The sequence below is a fragment of the Carettochelys insculpta genome, chromosome 5, assembly GCF_033958435.1.
Source record: "Carettochelys insculpta isolate YL-2023 chromosome 5, ASM3395843v1, whole genome shotgun sequence".
Classification (NCBI taxonomy): Eukaryota; Metazoa; Chordata; order Testudines; family Carettochelyidae; genus Carettochelys; species Carettochelys insculpta.
Genome location: NC_134141.1, coordinates 129976695 through 129998150, shown reverse-complemented (window position 1 = coordinate 129998150; position 21456 = coordinate 129976695). Strand labels below are relative to the sequence as shown.

The following is a 21456-nucleotide window of genomic DNA, read 5'->3' as shown; positions in this document are numbered from 1 at the left end:
GGTGTTCCAGTGCAACCACAGCAGACCCCATCTGTAGCCCTCCTGCCATGGGCAGGGGCTATTATGGCTGGGCTAGTGTGTCCCTACCCACAGTGTGCCAAGGACCAGAGCAACTCTGGCCCAGCCAGCATGCTCTAGCTGCCTTTCCCGCTTTAATGGTTAACAGGTTAAATGGTAGAAGTGAATTTATTAGCCTCCAGAAGTATCCTGTATGCAACCCATAATGCCCCTCTCAGTGTTCCACTCTGGCCACTGCTTTCCAGTAACAGGAAAAGCCTGAATTTCCAAGCAGGAGCAGCGAGCCTTTAGCTGCGGGCTCATGTTAGTATGACAGCCTGAGAAATGGCTCCTTTCTTTCCATGCTATTAGCTCTGAGTGCATCTTCCTGAGTGCAGGAAGTTCGTGGCTCTGTCCGTACACTTGCTATTTTTTTCTGCACTGTCTGGCGCCAGCCACTGCTCTACCGTACCACGTCAACAAGGCTGTGCTGGGAGTTGTGCTTGCATAACATGCCAAGAAACTTCTCCTCATTAGTTATATTTGTTTGCAAACCCCCTTCCCTCCCCCACAGACGCCACACAGTCTCGATCCTTCCTGTGCTCAGCCACATCATGTTGGTAGCCCCCAACCCAACCCAATAAAAGGACGTGCCTGCCCTTCAGTACTGACCATACTGCCAGTTGTGGGTTTAGGACTCCAAGGGCAGGAAAGATATTCTGGGCTTTGCTGCAACTGTGGAGAAGTCTCCCTGAGCCATTAAGATCCTGGGGGCTCCGCTGCTGCTGTGGAGAAGTCTCCCCCGGTGGTTAAGATACTGGGGGCTTTGCTGTTGCCATGGGGAAGGACCACCTCAACTAGCCTCCCAACTACTGACACCCCGCCTTTGCCCTTACCAGGCCTTGCTGCTGCTGGGGAAATGTCTGCCCCCGGCAGCTCAAGGGCTTGCTGCTACCAGGGAAAAGTCTGGTCCTGCAGCTAAGAAATTCGGTGCTTTGCTGCTGATGTGGGGAAGAACCACCTCAACAGGCCCCCCCAGCTACTGACACCCTGCCCCCCCACCTCCCTTGGCCCGTACCAGGGCTTGCTGCTGCTGGGGAAAAGTCTCCCCCAGCGGCTAAAGGGCTTGCTGCTGCCAGGGAAGAACCACTTCAACTAGCTCCCTACTGCATCCTTCCTCTACCCATACCAGGGCTTGCTGATGCCAGGGAGAAATCAAAAACTCTTTTTTCCTGCACTTTTCTATCCTCTTTCTTCTCACTTTCAAATGAAGTCTTGGCCCCTGTATTACTTTCAGGGATCACATGCATGCAATCATGGGAGGTGGGATACTCAGTGGATGGCCAGTTGAGGACTCAGTCATTGCACAGAAGCCTTATAGTGCACTGGAAAGCCAAAGACTCCCCAACACCAATATAGTGAATGGAGAAACCAAAAATTCTTTTTCCTACACTTTCCTATCCTCTTCCTTCTCACTTTAAAAAACAGGCCAGGCCCCTGCATTCATTTCAGGGATTACATGAAGACAGTGATGGGAAGTTGGACAAGTAAATGGCCAGTAGAGAATACAGTCACTGCACCCGTACTGGGGGGAAAACCAAACGTCTAATTTTGAGGGTCTCTGCATTATTTTCAGGGATCAGGAAGAGAATGAAGAAAATGCTGTGGGGGAAGATAACCTCAAGACCATTGAGCATACCCAGAATGCTACAGGGATAAGGGAACTGAGGAATAGCTTCCAACAATGCATTACTGCAACAGTCAATATGCAAGTGAGGATGGTCAAACATTGAACTTATAAATTCCAGAATTAGAAAACTGATACAAATGAATTCAATGTTATCTCATAGTATAGATGCTGCCTCAATCTCAGGGTCATAGATTCAAGCCCCATGCTGGGCAATAGCCTTCTTCCACTGACATTCTCAGTCTATATGGTGTTTCTTCTTAGATTTTTGCAGCAGAAAAGGTCCTGGAATTACAACAGATGAGAGGCTGGATATGAGTCAGAGTGCCATTGTACCCAGGAAGGTTAATGGCATAGTAGGGTGCATTAGGAAGAGCACTTCCAGCAGATCTAGAGAAGTTGTTCTTCTCCTGTACTCCACACTGGCAATGCCTCTCATCCACTGTAATCCCCAGGTCCTTTTCTGCTGCAGTCCACAGCCTATAACAGTGCTTGGGATTCTTCTGTCCCAAGTACAGGACCCTGCACTTCTCCTTGTTGTGCCTCATCAGATTGCTTTTGGCCCAATCCTCCAACTTGTCTAGGTCACTGCGGATCCTCTCCCTACTCACCAATATATCTACTTGGCCCCCCTAGCTTAATGTCACCTGCAAATTTCCTGAGGGTGCAATCCATCCCCTCACCCAGGTCATTAATGAAGAAGTTGACCAGTAGTGACCCTAGAACCAATCCTTGGGGCATTCCACTTGACACCGACTGCCAACCAGACATTGAGCCATTGACCACTATCTGTTGGGCCCATCCATCAAGCCAGCTTTCTATACATCTTACAGTCCGTGTGTCCAATCCATACTTCCTTAACTTATGGGCAAGAATGTTGTGGGAGACGGTATCAAAAGCTTTGCTAAAGTCAAGTTATAATCGCATTTGACTTCCCCATGTCTACAGAGCCAGTTACCTCATCATAGAAGCTAATCACATTGGTTATACACGACTCCATGTGAATCCATGTCAACTACTCTTGATCACTTTCCCCTCTTCCACGTGCTCCAAAGTGGATTCCTTGAGGAACCCCTCCATGATTTTTCCAAGAATTGAGGTAAGGCTAACCAATCTATGGTTCCCTGGATTGTCCTTTCCTTTCCCAAGCATAAATAGTGCTCCAAACAACCACATACCAAGTGTGAGGAAATAGAAGATGTAAAAAGTTCGAGAATGTCCTATAAACACATATTGCATTACAAATCATTGTGTAAAAAAAGCAGTCAAGTAGCACTTTAAAGACTAACAAAATAATTTATTAGGTGAGCTTTCGCGGGACAGACCCACTTCTTCAGACCATAGCCATACCAGAACAGACTCAATATTTAAGGCACAGAGAACCAAAACAGTAATCAAAGTTGACAAATCAGAAAAAAAATCATCAAAGTGAGCAAATCAGAGAGCAGAGGGGTGGGGGGGAAGGGGCAGGAGTCAAGAATTAGATTAAGCCAAGTATGCCAAAGAGCACCTATAAAATAATTTAAAAAAATTATTATTTTATAGGTGCTCTTTGGCATACTTGGCTTAATCTAATTCTTGACTCCTGCACATGCTCTCTAAGGCGCTGAGCCATGGATTAACCATGCTTGTAGGCGTCGTCCCCGAGGGTGCGGGTGCACTATGGACCCCTGAGCCTGCGTGAGTAAGTCCGGCGCCACCGGTAGGGGGAGTGGTGGACGATCCGACATGTGCAGAAGCAAGGGAAACCATTGTTGCCGGTCCCAAGTTGGAACTATGAGTATCATGCGAGCTCTCTCCCTTCTGGCTTTCTGCAGAACCTTGTGGATAAGCGTTGTGGGGGGAAACGCGTAGAGCAGAGGGCCCTTCCATGAGATCATGAATGTGTCCCCCAGGGACCCCTGCCCTACTCCTGCTCTGGAGCAGTACCGGGGACACTTCTTGTTGTACTGGGTGGCAAACAAATCGACTTGGGGAAACCCCCAGGTATGAAATATGCACCGTAGAAGGTCGAAGCGGATCTGCCATTCTTGTGCGAGTGCAAAGCGCCTGCTCAGTTGATCTGCGTTCACGTTGTGGGCGCCCAGCAAGTACGAGGCTTTCAACGTTATGTTGTTGGCAATGCACCAATTCCACAATCGGACTGCTTCCGCGCATAGCGCTCGGGATCGTGCCCCTCCTTGTCGATTGATGTAGAACATAGTGGAGGTATTGTCGGTGTTGATCCCGACTACTTTGCCGTGCAGGTATTTCCAAAAATGTCTGCACGCATTGAACACTGCTCTGAGCTCCAGTATGTTTACGTGCAGTGTCTGTTCTGCAAGGGACCATAGCCCTTGCGTCACCTTGCTGCCAATGTGCGCTCCCCATCCTATGTGGGAGGTGTCAGTTGTAAGAAAAATAGAAATTTGTGGTTGGTGGAAGGGCACCCCCACTAGCAGGTTCTTGGGATTTTCCCACCACACTAGCGATCTCTGTACCTCCGTCGTGGGCGACACTACCCTGTGGACGGTATGGGATGCTGGTTTGTAAACACTCGCCAGCCAATGCTGCAGGCTTCGCATGTGTAACCTGGCATTCTGTACCACAAACGTAGCTGCCGCCATGTGCCCCAACAGTTGCAGGCGTGTTAGGACCGGCACCGCGGGGCTGTACATCATGACTTGCACCAAGGAGTTGATGGTGCGGAAGCGGGCATCGGGCAGGTATACTCTTGACGCGATAGAGTTTATGCGCGCCCCTATGAACTCTATATCTTGCATGGGTTCGGTCTTTGACTTTGAGAGGTTGATAACTAGGCCCAGAGAAGTAAACGTGTGCGTGGTGATGCATATCATGCGTAGGACCTCTGCCTTTGAGGCCCCTTTCAGTAGGCAGTCATCCAGATATGGAAAAACAAACACACCCTGCCTGTGCAGGTAGGCTGATACCACTGCCAGGGTTTTGGTAAAGACTCTGGGTGCCGACGATAGGCCAAACGGAAGAGCCCTGTATTGGAAATGTTCCCCGCCAACCGTGAAGCGGAGGAAGCGTCTGTGTGCCAGGTGGATTGTTATATGAAAGTAAGCGTCTTGTAAGTCGAGGGCTGCAAACCAGTCTCCATCATCCAGTGCCATAAGTATGGAGGCAACTGTAACCATCCGGAAGCGCTGCTTGCGCAAGTATCAGTTGAGGCCCCATAGATCCAAAATCGGCCTCCAGTCTCCTGTTTTCTTCTCTGTTAGGAAGTAGCGTGAGTAAAAACCTTTCCCTTGGAATTGTTCCAGCACTCTTTCCACCGCCCCTATGAACATGAAGTGATCTACCTCCTGCTTCAGCCTCGCCTCGTGGGCAGTGTCCCTGAGAGGAGGCCGGGTGGGAGGTTTCGTCAGTGGAAGTGACTGGAAGGAGATCGTGTAACCCGTGGCTATAATTTCCAGCACCTATTTGTCTGTTGTGATCTTTTGCCATTGGGAGTGGAACAGTTTGAGGCGATGATGGAACATGAGGTGAGAGTGGCATTGAGCGATGGTGTTGATAGTGCAGTCCTCGACAAACCCGTCAAACTTGCTGCCTCTGGGCTTGCCCCGAGGGTGTACGGTTTTATTGAGAACGTCGCCTGGAGGCCCTGTACTGCTGCTGCTGATGGCGCCATTGGTCATAGCCTCGCTGATATTGTGCACTGTGGTTGGTAAGTGTAGCGTCTTTGCCGAGGATAGAATTTCTTTTTCTTGTATGGGGGAGTATAGATACCCAAGGTCTTAAGTGTGGCCCTCGAGTCTTTGCTAGAGTGGAGGACCGAGTTGGTTGAGTCTGCAAACAGTTTTTGCTTGTCAAAAAGAAGATCCATGATCTTCGCCTGTGGATCTCTGGGGATACCAGACGTCTGGAGCCAGGATTCCCTATGCATTACCACTGCTGCAGCTGTTGAACATGCCGCTGTGTCCGCCACGTCCAGGGCAATCTGAACTCCCGTTCGCGATGCTGCGTAGCCCTCTTGGACAATCGCCTTTAACACTGGCTTCTTGTCCTCCGGAAGTGAATCCATGAGAGGGGTGAGTCTAGAGTAATTGTCAAAGTTATGGTTTGATAGATGTGCCGCGTAGTTCGCCACTCTCAATAATAGGGTAGAGGAGGAGTAGACCTTCCTGCCGAACAGCTCTAATTTCTTAGCATCTTTATCCGACCCCCTGATTTGTACCGAGATGTCTTTGACCTCTGCTGGGACGATTCAACCACCAAAGAATTGGGTTGTGGGTGGCGAGACAGGAACTCCATGCCCTTGGCTGGGACGAAGTACTTCTTATCTGCCCTTTTGTTCGTAGGCGGAATAGAGGCCGGAGTCTGCCATATGTTAGTGGCTGACTCCATAATGGCTTCGTCCAGTGGGATAACGATTTTAGATGAAGCCAGGGGTCTCAAATTTTTCAGGAGTTTATGGTGCTTCTCCTGCACCTCTGCTATTTGAATGTCCTGCGTGAATGCTACTCTTTTGAACAGCTCCTGGAATTGTTTAAGGTCATCCGGAGGGGAGACATCCCCGGGAGCAACGGCCTCATCTGGGAAGGATGAGGAGGAACCACTGGGGTAAGCCTCCCCCAAGTCCTCTGGTTCCTGAGTTTGCTGGTATACTTGCTCCCTGGTGGGCTATGAAGGGAAGTCTCGGGACTCTGGACCTAATTCCCCCTGGGACAACTGCGTTCCTGTCCCAGAGCGAGAGTGTACACGGGAGTATTGACGAGTAGTGGGAGACTATCTGCCCCTGGATCTGGACCTGCGATGTCAGTGTTCAGTATGATGAGGACGGCCATAGCAACATGGGCAAGGGCCCGGTGATAGAGACCTGGACCACGATCGGGGAGTGTACCCATGATGTCTGGGAGAGAGAGATCTCCATGACGACATTGATAATGGTGAAGCTGGTTTGTGATAGTACTCAAGGGGGTCCATGCCCAAAAATTGTGAAGGTGGCCTGAGCCACGGCGAAAGTGGTTGGAGGAACGGAGAGCGAGGCCTGAAATAAGCCGGTGGAGTTGCCGCCCAGCGATGCGGCGTGTGTATCTCGGGAGTGGGGGATGGGTGATAAAGGCATCGCAGCCCTGCCTGGAGATGGACTGAGGTGCCAGGTTTTGGCTCTAGCCTTCCCCCTCCCCTGCAGGGTGGGCGCCACCCCCTCCCATGCCAGGGATCTCGGCCCCGTTGTCGGTGCCGCGTGGGTAGCTTCCTCCGGCGCAAGTAGGCCCCGTGCTGGGCGCCCCTGCGCTGTTGGCGCCATGGGAGCCGGTGCAGTGTCCAGTGGCACCGCTCATTCCGGCGCTTGCCACGCTGGTGCTCACGGTGCCTTCCGTGCTGCCTGTTGTATAATCGGAGGCTTGGCCTCGGCCACGTGCACTACTGCACTGCCGTTTTCATCAGCTCGCGGCTGGGGGTTCTGCGTTCCGCTTGTCCTGCTCGCTGGGACCGCCGGCAAGGATCGGGCCGGGGAGAGTTTCCTCCTCTTCTGCACAGAGGGGGTCAAAGACACTGCCTTCCTTTTATGTGACCCAGAGGGCCCTTCTGTGTGAGGCTTCTCCAGCGGCTCAGGCTGGAGGGCCTTATCAAACAAGATCATTTTGAGCCTCATTTCTCTGTCCTTCCTGGCCCTGGCTGTAAGCTTAGCGCAGTGTGAACACTTCTCGGTAACATGAGACTCCCCCAGTCAACGAATGCACTCACTATGCCCATCAGAGGCAGGCATAGCCTCGCAGCATGACTCACACTTCTTAAACCCCGAGGAAGCCATCGCAGTGAGTCTTTACTGTTAATAGGGTACTTAGCCGCTAATCAGTGTATTCTACAACCCAAATAACATTCACGGCCTTCAGGGCAGCAGACGGCTTAACAGCCTTCTTTGTCTGCCACTCTCTCCTCCGTTCCTCTTTTCTCTACTATTTTGTATGCTCCTTTTTTTTTTTTTTTTTGTATAATAGTGAAAAACAACGAACTAACAAGTAAAACAACTCTCTTATCTGTCTCAGGCTTTAGAGCCGGAGCGGATTCCATCTGCAGCCGTTGGCGGTTGAGAAGGAACTGGTGGGGACCGGATCGTGCACATGACTGAGGGCGCGCAAGGGAGCGGCGCGCATCAGTGCATGCGCGATCCAGTGGAAACTGCTAGAAAAATTCTGATCTGCGGCGCTGGGCGAACCCAACAGCTACTGTGGAGCACCCACGGGGACCACTCGAAGAAGAAAAGATAGATATCCCATCTGGGAGTCGTCATCTCCCCCCCCAACCCCCACCTGCCCTTCAGGATTCTCTTGGTAATGGGAAAGAATAGGAGTGCTGGTAATCCTCCATTCAGATGGAAGCTCCTCCTTCCTAATGATCCCTTTCCAAATTCCCCTCCCTGGTGAGTTTGCACTGACCCAGCAAAAGGAGGAACAAGACCCAAATTCCCAAAAGCCAGAAGGGAAACAATTTTAGAAAAGGAAAAGCTGTGCTCCCTCATGATTCCCCTCCCTTATTTAAAACTTTAGCTTTGAAAGTATGACATGCTAAATAAATACTGAATATTTCACCATAGGTCAAGGAAGAGGGAAGAGCCTGGAAAACAGGAAACAACCGGTCCCTTACTACTATTTCTGGAAAGAAAGAGGAGATAAATCTATGCTTGAAGAGTGACATGACAAAAAAAGAGGACAGAGTGAGTACTCACCTTCAGGGTTTTCTTAGCTTCCTCCAAGTTTTCAGCATAGTGGCCATAGAGCTCCAACTCCTGACAGAAACCCTCCAATCCTAGCTTCAAGTTACCTCTCTCCAAGTGAAGCAGCAGAATACTGTGTGCAAGGAGACCAGCTCACAAAGTGGGTAACAACATAAACAAAATTGTCTTGGCTCCCTCTAGTTCAAGCTCTGTTATATCACTCATTATGAGGGATGGCCCCCTCCCACCCAGAAATTAAATCCAGAATACATACAAGGGCTCCTGAGTGAACTAAACAGGATTATTTTCTAAAACATTGAGAAGCAAATGGTCAGCCTGTGGGTAGGCATATGAACAGTTTAGTTGAATAATAAAGTATCTTATATGGACAATAGTTTATGGGTGATATAAGAATACAAAATTTAGAATCAACCGCTACAAAACCAGAAAAAAAATTTAAACACAGAAATTAAAAATACAAAATTAACCCTTTCCTAAAATCAGTTACACCTGTAAAAGGCTATATAAAACAATAAAACATTAGAAGTACATTATTTCAGTGGGGTCAAAAGTTGCCTCTTTCGCATACATTTTTATGGCTGATCAGACAAAGAGGGGAATAGTCCAAATAACTAATGTTTTCAGTACATAGTAAAGATTCCGATTATGGAGCTGTAGCTAGACAGAACCCCCACTTTCCTCTACTCCATCTCATCTCTCCTGGGTGCTTCAGAGCACCAAAGGGTTAAAAGAAACAGCTCAGCCCTGGAATGCCCAAACGCGCAGATGTGCTTGTCTCAGGCACAGTCTTTTTGATGTTCCAGAGCTGCAGCAAGAGACAATGGGCTAACAAACAGCCGGGCCTCAGACTACCCTTGGCTAAGTACCATCAGCTGATTCACCTACACAAACGTCCCAGACGGAGGAAAAAAATCTCTGGCCCATAAAGAAAGAATACCCTAAAATTATCTCCAACCCACAGGTGTGAACCAGCCTTGTGAGAACTAGTGTCTTGAGATGAGTTAATTCAATTGGCACCCTTTTAGATAAGGAAGAAGCGTACATGACCCAATGGGTATAAAGTAAGTGTCCGGCAGACCCTCTAACTGAGCTCCAATCACCTCTACCTGCCGGTCAGGAGGGTCTTTGCCTCCCGAGGTCCTAGGGGACGCCCGTTTCCTTGTTATTAATATTGCTTCTTCCTGAGGGATTGAGTGAAAATGCTGGCCATGCCACGTTGGTAATGCAGGGGCGAGAATAAGACCTGTTAAGAGTATTGCCTTCCTTTTGTTTTCTTTGTGCACATTCAATAATAGATCTGTGAACTGTTACATGCTAGCTATTGGCAACTAAAGAACAAAGTGTAAACCTTGTAAACTTTATAACAAAGTATAAATCTTGTAAGCTTGTAACAAAGTATATATAGCTTGTAACCATAAGAGTTAAGTCTCCTTGGTCAATAAATAAGTAACTGGTTAAGCTGTAAACTGACTCTCCCTGCTACTGCGCAAGCCAAACACAAAACAAGAACCCAGCTGCTTTTCAGCTGTAATTAGTGTGGTCATTGGTAAAAGTGCTGAGAGCTGAGCGCTGAGTCTTGCCGCCTCCACGGGACAGACTCTCTGGGGCACCCATCAGCCACCCTGGCTGCCCGCTGCAAAGGGACTTTCTCGTCCTAGTAGCTAAAGACCTGGGTGTGGGACGCTCTCAGTGCAACCGTTGGGGCACCCGTCAGCCTGTCCCGGCTGTCCGCTGCAAAGGGGCTGTCTGTCCTAGCAGTTAAAAGACTCGGATGAAAATAAGGGCATAGGTGGTATCTTGCCCGACCATGAGCTAACAGGACCTGACATGGTAAAAGGCACCTGGGCCAGGAATGGAGACATATTATACATTGCTCAGGTGGCAGTACAGGTTACAAGACAACAAAAAGCACAGTCTTCAACCTGGTTAGAGTGGGATGGACATAATGCAAATAGGCCATCTGCATAGTACGGGGGGAAAAAGCCTGTGAAGTCCCTCCCCTTCAGAGACTGTTGTTCTAAATATCCAAATAGTTCTCATAGCTATGGATACTCTGGTTGTCTTAACAGATGTGCACAGGTTAGCAATGCCCTGGGCATCTCTCCCATCCATGTGTGGTATTCACTCAAGCAGGTCACTTACTAGCTGGCATGGTGTATGGATTCCAGGAGCCCAAAGATAGCTTCCCGAACAGCTGGTTTCAGTGTCCCTTTGGCCTTCAGAATTGCCACAAAATACTAATCAGGAAAGAGATACACAGAAGTGTTATCCCTCACAGTTCACAGAAGGAAGTAACTACACCAGGGGTGGGGAACCTCTGACCCATGGTCAGGATCCAGCCAGTGGCTTTTCTGGATCCAGCTCTCGAGGTTTGGTACTCCCCTCCCCAGCATCTGGTCCACTGAAGGACATGGGGAGTTTGGAGCCCCGAGCCTCATAACCTGGCATCAGGCAAGCTATAGCTGAATCCAGCCCATGGGCACTGCCTGGCAGGGGCAGGAATTGGTGGGGGTGGGGGAGGAACAACGACACAAACTGGCTTCGTGTATCAGCCCTGCCACTCTCCCAACCCAGCTGGGGTAACAGCAATGTAGCGCTCCCTGGAGACTTCCCCCTCTCCTCCCACTGCTCTGATTGACCACAATTCTGACTGATAAGTCAGAGAATTCACTAGTACCCTAGTTCCACATGGCATCCGGGGAGAACCTGATACAGGGGGAATGACAAAAAGGGACCTACAAGTCCCTGTGTACCCACATATTTGTGTGTCACTGCATCACCAGGAAGTCCTGATACTCACTGTGGTCACCAAGTCCAGCTGCTCCAGGTATTTCTGTTCTGTTTGCACCAGTTCCTTGGCTGTCCGGCTCTGTTTCATCTCCCAGCGGGCCCGCTGCAATTCCACAGTATTGAGTGCAACCCCAGGCTGAAGTAGCATGATTCTTTATGACTGATTCAGGGATAGGAAAGCAAACAGCTGGTAGCTTTACCTTGAGTAATAAAAGCCACAAACACTTGAAACAAAACTGCACCCTATATAGTGAGGTTTTGTGCACTGCTACTGTTTAATTGTGTAGGGCAGAAGTGGGGAACCTGTCGTCTGTGGGATGGATGCAGCCTGCTGTTTAATTTCATGCAGCATCTCTCTGTGCTGCAGACTAGAATCCTTGGCATGTCCCTGCAGCCTCTAGGTGCAAAGGACATCAGACCAGCTTCACCTGCTGTCCCCACCCACAGTGCTGGAGATGTAGTTCCCAGTAGCCAGCAACTATGGCCAAAGAAAGATGGAACAGTGGTCCCTGTTAATGTGGGCAGTGTGCATGGCTACTTGGTTCCTCTACTTAAGGGCTGCACATGGTGGTCACTTCTGGGAGTGGTGCGGGGCCAGGGCAGTCAGGCAAGCTGTCTTAGCCCCATCCCCACCAACTGGGAACCATCATGGGTAAGCACCATCAGGCCAGATCCTGCACCCCATCTCTAACACCCGGTCAGGTCATAACGCCCTTCTGTCTGTGTTCCCTGTAAGCTGCATGCTTAGATGACCTACTCTTCCCTCTTGCAGCTACTCAGGGCATCCTCCTATTAAATGTGTAGAGCTGAGCGGGAGTGCTGATATCAGGGTGTCTCCTTTTCCCTGTATCCTATATCCACAAAGCAGGGGAGAAGGGACACAATCTGACTCAAGAGCTGCTGTGGTCTTAACAGTGAGTGACTGCCTTTTATAATGAGGCCATATACAGTTTGAGATTTCTCCAGCAGCCATTTCATATACTCTCGCATTCTCTCTCTTTTTCTCTCCTCCACTTCACCCCCAGCCACATGTCCCATCTCTGCAGAGTCATAGAACGAGACAACTGGTCTTAGAAATAGGCCAGGAAAGCTTTCAGTTAGTTTCTTAATGAGACAGCCCATGGTGCATCTCACAAACTTACCCAACAGCAGTTAGAACACATAGGCTATGTCTACACAGGCCCCACCCTTTCAGAAGGGGCATGTAAATGAAGCAGGTTAAAATGCTAATGAGGCGGTGATGAATATTCAGTGCCTCATTTGCATAATGGCAGCCACCCTGAGCAACCTACAACTTATTCTAGATCATGATGCTATACTCTGGAAGGCCCTTGGTGACAGGCCTGTCCTCTCCTACAGACAACCTCCTAACTTCAGAAAGATTCTCACTAGCAATCACAGGCTACACCACAGTAATACTAATCCTGGAACTTTTCCTTGCAACAAACCCCGCTGCCAACATTGTTCACATATTTATTCTGGAGATATCACTGGACCTAACCATCTTAGTTACAAGGGCTCATCCTCGTGTACCTTGACCAATATTACACATGCCATTATGTGCCAGCAATGCCCCTCCACTATGTATATTGGACAAACCGGGAAAACTCTTCACCACAGAATGAATGGACAAAGAACATACATCAGGAATCTCAATACACATAAGCCGGTCAGTGAACACTTCAGTGGGTCATTCTGTTAAAGACCCAAGAATTTGTGTCTTACAACAAAGAGAGACTTCAAAAACAGATTGCATAGGGAGATTTGTGAATTGGAGTTCATATTCAAATTCGCCGCATTAACACTTGGTATGAACAAAAACAACAATATTTTCACTCATTACAAGGACTCCTACCCTTCCTTCAATGCTCATTATCATCTCAGGCGAGACACAAGCATTCCCCACCCCTCATCCCGTCCTTCAGTCCCATGTACTTGATTTGTTAGTTTTTATTGGAACTTTTTTTGGATCTCTGTACTTACAGATGTCAGTTTGTACTGGAAATGCTATTGATCTGATGAACTGGGTCTGTCCCACGAAAGTTCATCGCCAAAAATACATCATTCTGTTAATCTTTAAAGTGCTATATTACCACTGTTCTGTTTTTGTTAGCACACAGACTAAGATGGCTACCTCTCTGTTACTATCCCTGCTGCTACTTTGCATTCCCTTGTCAATCCCTCATAACATCATCATTTTAACCCACTCTGAGCTCGTGTTCAGGTGTTTATCTACAATAACTAATGTAAATGCTTTATAGAAGTCAGGAAATTATATCAGCTATTTTTATTAGCACTGATATTCTCACACAGGATTACAGTCAAATTTCTATGATATAATGATTAATTTGACAAAGAACTGGAAGGAATCTTGAGAGGTCACTGAGTCCAGTCCCCTGCACTCACAGCAGGACCTATCGTCATCCCTTACACACGTTTTTAATCTAACCTGCCCCAGACTCTTGAAAGGCCTCCTCAAGGACAGCGCTCACAACCCTGGGTTTACAAGGCCAATGCTCTAACCACTGAGCTGTTCCCTCCCAATTCAGTTGACCCAAAAAAAACCAAACAAAACAACTTTTCACAACACTTTATCATTAGCATTAAAAATTATATTTCCACCATTTATCTCAACATATTGAGTGTTGTTTTAGCCATGCCATAATTTTGTATGGAATTAATATCATGCAAACCCATCCTATAGCTAGTTACATTGTCTACCACCTAACAGAAGCAGCAAACAGGAGAGTTTTGCAAGGAAGTTATCCTGATAAAGAAAGAGTGATTACCTGACCCTTCGGTTAAGTTATCTGTAATGTTCGTGGTTTGCTCGTTGTTTCATTGAAAGATACCTGTGGTCTGTTTGTTCGCTGCTCACAAACAGATAAGAACTAGTAGGAGAAACAGAAGTGGGTGGAAACCTGGGCTGCAGCAACCACAAGACAGGATCCGGACAAAAGGAAGAAGGGTGAGCAGTAACATACAGACCCTTGATTTTAAAAGAGCACACTTCGTCTCCCTGAGACAGCTGATGAGCAGGATCCCTTGGGAAATAAAGATGAAGGGGAAAAGCGTTCAATAGAACTGGCAGTATTTTAAAGAAGTCTTACTGAAGGCACAGGAACAAACCATTCAGCTGCACAGTAAGAAATGCAAACATGGTAGGCAACCAGCTTGGCTTAACAGGGAAATCCTTAGTCAGCTTCAACTCGAAAAGGATGCATACAAGAAATGGAAACGTGGACAGTTGACTAAGGAGGAATATAAACACACAGCTGAAGAATGCCAGGGAGTAATCAGGAAAGTGAAAGCACAATTGGAACTACGGCTGGCAAGGGATGTGAAGAGTAACAAGAAGGATTTCTACAGGCATGTTAACAATAAATGGGTTATCAGAGAAGGTGTGGGGCTGTTACTGGATGAGATAGGTAACCTAGTGACAGATGAGGTAAGAAAAGCTGAAGTACTCAATGCTTTTTTTGCCTCAGTCCTCACAGACAAAGTCAACTCCCACACAACGGTCCTAGACAATGCAGTATGGGAAGGTGGAGGGCAGTCATCTGTGGGGAAGGAACAAGTTCTGAACTATCTAGAAAAACTAGATGTACACAAGTCCATGGGTATGGATTTAATGCACCTGAGGGTACTGGGGGAATTGGCAGACATCCTTGCTGAACTTTTGGCCATTATCTTTGAAGACTCTTGGAGATCAGGAGAGATCCCGGATGACTGGAAAAAGGCAAACATAGTGCCCATCTTTAAAAAGGAAAGGAGGACAATCCAAGGAACTATAGGCTGGTCAACCTTACCTCAGTTCCTGGGAAAATAATGGAGGGGTTCCTCAAGGAATCCATTTTGGAGCACCAGGAAGAAGGGAAAGTGATCAAAAGTAGCCAACACGGATTCACCAGGGCAAATCCTGCCTGACCAACCTGATTAGCTTCTACGATGAGGTAACAGGCTCTGTGGACATGGAGAAGTCAGTGGATGTGAAGTCAGCTGAGGAATAAGGGGATTTTGAAACGTGCGGGTCCTTTCAAAAAGGACTTCCACGTAGCCAAGCCACGTGCATTCGAAAGCGGCACTTTTGAAATGCTGCAGCTGGCAACACGCTAATGAAGTGCTAAATATTCATTTCAGCACCTCACTAGTATTCAATTTTCCCATTAGCATGGCCATTTCGAAGTTTTGACCAAGTGTGGCCACAGCCCAGGAGTAAAAATCTTAAATGAACCAAATCGTACCACAGAATCTCTATGGGTAGTAATTCCCTGCTATTATTATAATAATAATAATAATAATAATAGCAGCAGCAGTAGGATGTATTCTAGACTATCTGATCAGAATCATGCTACTGACCGTGAAGTCCATAGGGAGATGAGACTCATAGAATCATAGGATTGGAAGAGACCTGAGGAGGTCTTGAGCTCAACTGCCTACTCAAAGCAGAACCAGTTCCAACTAAATCTTCCCAGCCATGGCTTTGTCAAGCTGGTACTTAAATCCCTACAGGGAAGAAGAGTCTACCAGGTCCCTAGGTAACCCATTCCAGAGTCTCACCACTCTACTCTACTAGCTTTTCCTAACATCCTCCTCTCCTACCTCCAGCTGCATCTGCTCCATGCTAGGACCAGAGGAAGTGGTGCCTCCTCACTAGTCATGGCATCCAAACTGGAGATGTTGCTGCAGAGGGACAAGCTGTCCTTCTGTGTTCTCACCTAACTTAATGCACCACTCCCCCAGCTGTGCCCACTAGACCTGCAGTGGCCACAAAGAGGCGCTTCTCATTTGGCCCCAAGATGTTGTGATGGAAAAGTGCTGGGTCATCCCCCTCTCCCCAGAGCAAGCTGCATAATGAACCCTGCATCCCAGCCCCCTAACAAAGCAATGAGTTAAATGAAGCATGTACATTGTCAAAATAATAAGAATAATAATGAATCAAACAGTAAATCTTCTAGTACACTATATATTTGAAAGAGTTTGTTCAAGATCTCCTCCAAAATGGTGGAGCTAGGACCACCAAATTCAACATACAGCTTTCTCTTATCATAACTTAGAACTAGGTTAGGGTTTGGTTGTGCCCAGAAAATGGGATGTGCCCAGATTGGGACTGCTTCTCATTAAGCCATAAAGAACAGATAAAAATCAGCAGGCAGGTAAAAGGGGCTGGGTGGGGCACACACCCCTCCATCCAGGACTGTCTCAGTCCTAAGCCTGCCACCCCCCAGGTGCCCTTTAGGGAGAGCAGGGGGGTGAGGCTGAAGCTCCCCACCCTCCCCAGTTTGTACAGGGACAGCAATGTCTGTTCCCCTTCATACGTGTCAGGAAGTAAGGGGAAAGTGCACAGTCTTAATTGTGTTAAGGACCCAAACAATGCCAGGTAAATAAGCTTGTATAATTATACGCAATCAGGCAACAGTAGCCATGGGCAATCCTTTCCATCTATATACAATAAGTAGCCATTTCTCTGGTTCCCAGTGTTCTAATATGTCAAACATCCTCACCAGGCCCCTGTGCAAGGTGTGCGTGTGTGTGTAGTGACTCCGTGCTCCCACAAGTAGTGGGTCTCAGGCAGAAAGAGCAGAGCCAGGGCAGCTAGTCCTCAGCAGCGCCACTCTTCCCCAACCCTCAGAGCTTCCGGGAGCATGGTGAGCATTGTTCCACTGGTGCTTTGAAGAGCTTGAGATTCTTTGAACTGCTGGGCCTTGGACTGTTTACCCCTTTTGTCCCCAGTCTTCCTCCCCATCAGCAGGCCTACTAGAGTAGTACCACATTTAAACATGGGTTTTGTCATCTTGATACAAGACTCCTACAGCATGATCAGAGGCCCAAGCAGTGATGATCGACAAGGGTAATGAGACAAAAAGCAGACAAGCAGCACTTCAAAGACTAGCAAAATAGTTTATTAAGTGAGCTTTCATGGGACAGACCCACTTCTTCAGACCATAGCCAGACCAAAGGCACGTATATCCCACTCTGGGCTCCAAGAAACCCCCTCAGACTCTTGCTAAATGCAGTGGGCGTTTAAATTGTAGAGATAAATGTTCCTTAGGCACCTGTGTTTTGCCCTATCAGCATGCACTCTGCTACTTCACTCTAGAGGAGTATCTCTCAGCTAGGCACCAGAGTGAGGAAAGATGGGCATTCAGGCCCTGCACTCAGCATAGGTGAGCAATCCGGTAAGTTGCTCAGGGTCCATCCAATGGTTCATGTGGGTCACTTTCAAGTCCAAGAGTAGGATGTTGTGGTACCCTTATAACTTTTAGCCCCCTGGTTAGATTACTCGCTTGCAATGTGGGAACCCCAGCTGACAAAGAGGGTTTTTTTAAAAAATGGGGGGGTACTTCCCATCTCTCAGGACATTTCTGTGACCACTGACCTATGGAATATTCTAGTGTGGTGGCTCCCTTCGCCTCTGGTGTTGAAGCTGTTCCACTGTGGATAAATAATGAAAGGGCAACTAGAGTGGGAGGACTGGACCACAGTCAATCCTTCTCATTTTTCCTAAAGAGTATTCCACTGTAGAATATTCCAAAGAGCATTCCACCTATAGTCATTTTTCCTACCCTCACCACAGAACTTCCTCTTCCCCCCACAACAACGTACAGGCGAGAACACGGTCCCCTTCCCCCCGCCCACACACACAGAGAGTGTGCAGCAGGGGAGCACAGGGTCGTCTCCTTCTCCCCTTCCAGTACACCATGCTGTCCCTTTCCTCCCAGAAAACTGCAGAAGAGGAGAACAGGGCTACGCCGGCTCAGAACAGTGTACAGTTCCACTCCCTCCCCCAGGCCCCCCTTCAATACTGAAAGATAGCACAAGGTTGGCTCACCCCCATAGGGCAACGCAGGACTCTGGTCTCCCCCAGTCCCACACATGCCCAGTACAGCAGAAAGGCACAGGGTTGCCCCCTCACCCCACGGAACAGCTCACGGTTCTCCCCTCCTCCACGCTACTGCACGAGGCCCGCGACCTCAGAGGAGAGCCACGCACTGTGCCGTGCCTCCCCCGCCCCCCACAAAGAACAGCGCGAACAAGAGGCACAGCCCCCACTCCAAACAGCGCGGCACAGAACCTTGCCCCCACCCTAGTACACCGGAAGAAGCTCCTGTCCCGGCCACAGGAGCCGAGCCCAAGGCCGCTTTCCCCCGTATCTTGCCCACACAGGCTCCCACGCACCCCCTCAGGACAGCGGCACAGCATCTCCACCCTCCCAGCTACCGTCCTAGCGCTGATGACACCAGCTTCTGGCGCCCACAGACCGAGGCTCCGAGCGAGCAAAGCCAAACCCTGAGGAAACTCGGCACTCAATTACCTGCCTGCTGGGCCTCAGTCAGCCGCGCAGCTGCTCCACCCAGAGCCGCACTCCAGCATTCAAACGGCCGCCACCTAGGCCGGGGGAGGGGCTACGGCGGGCCGTATGCCTGGCTAAGGAGCCGATGGCTCCGGCTCCGGCTGGCGGGCAAGTCCTACCCAGTACTTAGCTTGGGACCGGAACGACCAGTCTGACAAGCCCGGGATGACTTAGGGCGCGAGGAAAAGAAGGGCGCTTGGGCGGCGAATGGAGCCGAGGCTGTAGCGAGGGCCGGAAGGCGGGGCCGGAGGAGGTCTGGAGAGCAGTGGGCGGGAGGAAACGCGGAGGCTTGGGTCAGGCGGGGAAGCGGGGCGCCTGAGGCAAGAGGAGGCGCGGAGCCGGGGTTGGAGTCTGAGGAGCCCTTCCGAGGGGGATAAGGGCATGGACGAGCCCGGATGATCGATCGCTTGCTGTGTTCTCTCGGTCGCAGCAGAACGGAGCGGTGGATGAACAGGGAGGTCAGCAAGTACAGGGGGAAGAGAGGAGCGAGAGAGTCGCTGGAGAGTAAACCAGCGGAGGAAGAAGTGCAAAATTGGAGTGAAATCGTTCCAGCCGAAGAGAAAGGTGAAAGTGTTGGGTGAAAGGTTTAAAAGGGACTTAAATAAATTAGAGTTACCATATTTGAACTTTCAGAAAAGAGGACACCCGTGAGAGGGAGCGTATCTGTATCAGTATCTACCAACTCATGTTGTGTCAATATGTGGAGCATTTCCCATACTTTGGGAGTCATCTTTCTGCTAAGGTTGATGTTGGTGTAGAAATCCAGCATTATCTGAGCTGTGCAAGCTCTGATTTTTGCCTGCTTGAGACAGAGAGTGTTTGAAAACCAGGACATTTGTGCAAGACAAAGCTACTTGTATGCAACACAGTGGTTATTCCGATGCTACTGTATGCAAGTGAAACCTGGACAACATGCAAGTGTCATATGAAGGTACTCCAATAGTATCGTCAATGCTGCATCAAGAGAATCATAAATATTTCTTGGGAAGATAGACACATGAACATGAGTGTCTGGGAAGAATCAAACATGACTAGCATTAAAACCATTATCATTCACCAACAACTTTGTTGAATAGTAACAGAGAGTAAGCCGTGCTAGTCTATGCACTATCAAAACAAAAAGCAGTCAAGTAGCACTTTAAAGACTAGCAAAATAGTTTATTAGGTGAGCTTTCGTGGGACAGACCCACTTCTTCAGACCATAGCCAGAGCAGAGCGGACTGAATATTTAAGTCACAGAGAACCAAAAACAGTAAGCAAGGAGGACAAATCAGAAAAAGATAATCAAGGTGAGCAAATCAGAGAGTGGAGGGGTGGGGAGGAAGATCAAGAATTAGATTGAGCCAAGTTGATCTTCCCCCCACCCCTCCACTCTCTGATTTGCTCACCTTGATTATCTTTTTCTGATTTGTCCTCCTTGCTTACTGTTTTTGGTTCTCTGTGACTTAAATATTCAGTCCGCTCTGCTCTGGCTATGGTCTGAAGAAGTGGGTCTGTCCCACGAAAGCTCACCTAATAAACTATTTTGCTAGTCTTTAAAGTGCTACTTGACTGCTTTTTGTTTCAACAGCTTTGTTGGGCTGGTCATGTAGTTTGGATGTCTGATCAGTGCCTCCCAAAACAGATTCTGTTTTCCAAGTTGAAGGAGGGACAGAAGAACATTGGGGGCCAGTGGAAGAGCTATAGAGTTGGGATTAAGGCATATAGGAAAAAGTGCAGCATTGGTATCAATGCTTGGGAGGAGCTTGCCCAGGACCATCACCATTGTAGAGTGCTAATCTGTGAGGGGGTGGCACAATTTGAGAGGTCCTGCTGCAGTGCAGAGGAGGAGAGGCAGAGAAGAAGAGAGGAACAGCAAAAACTGCCCCACCTCCTTCCAGCAGCTACCAACATCTGACCCTTCTGTGATAAGACCTTTGGCTCCAGAATCAGGCTGATCAGCCATCACGGACTCACAAATAAGAGGGTTACATGAAGATATCCTACTCATTATCGAGTGACTGCCAAGACAGAAAGAGAGAAGACAAATATGAGAGGGGTAGCTGAGTTAGTCTGTATCTTCAAAAACCACAAGAAGTCCTGTGGCGACTTATAGACTAACTGATATTTTGGAGCATAAACTTTTGTGGGCAAAGGCCCGCTTTGTCAGACGCATCTGACGAAGTGGGTCTTTGCTCACGAAAGCTTACGCTCCAAAGCATCTGTTAGTCTATAGGGCGCCACAGAGACAAGACAGTACACCAATACCATGTGAGTTGGTAGATACCAATACAGATCCACTCTCTGTGAGGGGTGTCATCTTTCTTGAAAATTCAGATATGGTAACCCTAAAATAATGAGTCTGAGGGAAAGAGAAGAAAGGAAAACAGTAGCAAGTAGGACAAAGGATGGCAACTAGAAAGTACAGCTAAAGGAGTTAGCTATATGGAAGTAATCACTTGGATACTGGCATAAATGCACCAACAGGTGGGATTTATTATTTGTTTTGAATCACCTGGGACAGCGCCAGTTATGGCCAGAGTCATGATGTGCTAGACACTGTACAGAAAACACATAGGAATACACTGCCCCAAACAGGCAACAACTGACCAATATGGACTGATAGGACAAGCCAAGGAACCAATGAGTCAGTGTGTTAATCAGCATGGTGATAGGCTGTGGTCAGCACATCAGTAGCCTAGCTATTCTCCAGCTTGGGTTGCAGTTTGTTTGTTTGTTTGTTTATTTCCCAAAATATAAGGGAGCTTCATGTGACTACTCATTTTGGATAGGCTTTTATTTTCTTGATGTGGAGTTTAGGACTTGTCTGTACACTTTCAAACCACTATAGTTACAGGGTCACTGTGTAGATAAGCTCATAGCTTTAAAAAAATCTAAAGAGTACCACCCTAGAACAAAGCAATGAGACAATGAGATGTCACAATCACAATAATTTGCCTTTTC

The 21456-nt window shown here is 48.3% G+C and overlaps 1 protein-coding gene across 2 annotated transcripts in view; it reads right to left on the bottom strand.

Moving 5' to 3' along the window:
* Positions 1-18713, bottom strand: part of ARHGEF39 (Rho guanine nucleotide exchange factor 39) — a 63609-nt gene extending 44896 nt beyond the window's left edge. The window contains exons 1-4 of one of the 2 annotated variants that reach the window (XM_074994462.1): positions 18475-18713; positions 11170-11359; positions 10512-10606; positions 8361-8481 (exon numbers count right to left, since the gene is read on the bottom strand). In XM_074994462.1, coding sequence (XP_074850563.1) covers positions 8361-8481; positions 10512-10606; positions 11170-11307 — 354 coding nt within the window. In that variant the 5' untranslated portion in view covers positions 11308-11359; positions 18475-18713. The remainder of the gene's footprint in view (positions 1-8360; positions 8482-10511; positions 10607-11169; positions 11360-18474) is intronic. The other variant, XM_074994463.1, reaches the window with a different exon arrangement.
* Positions 18714-21456: the final 2743 nt, after the last annotated feature.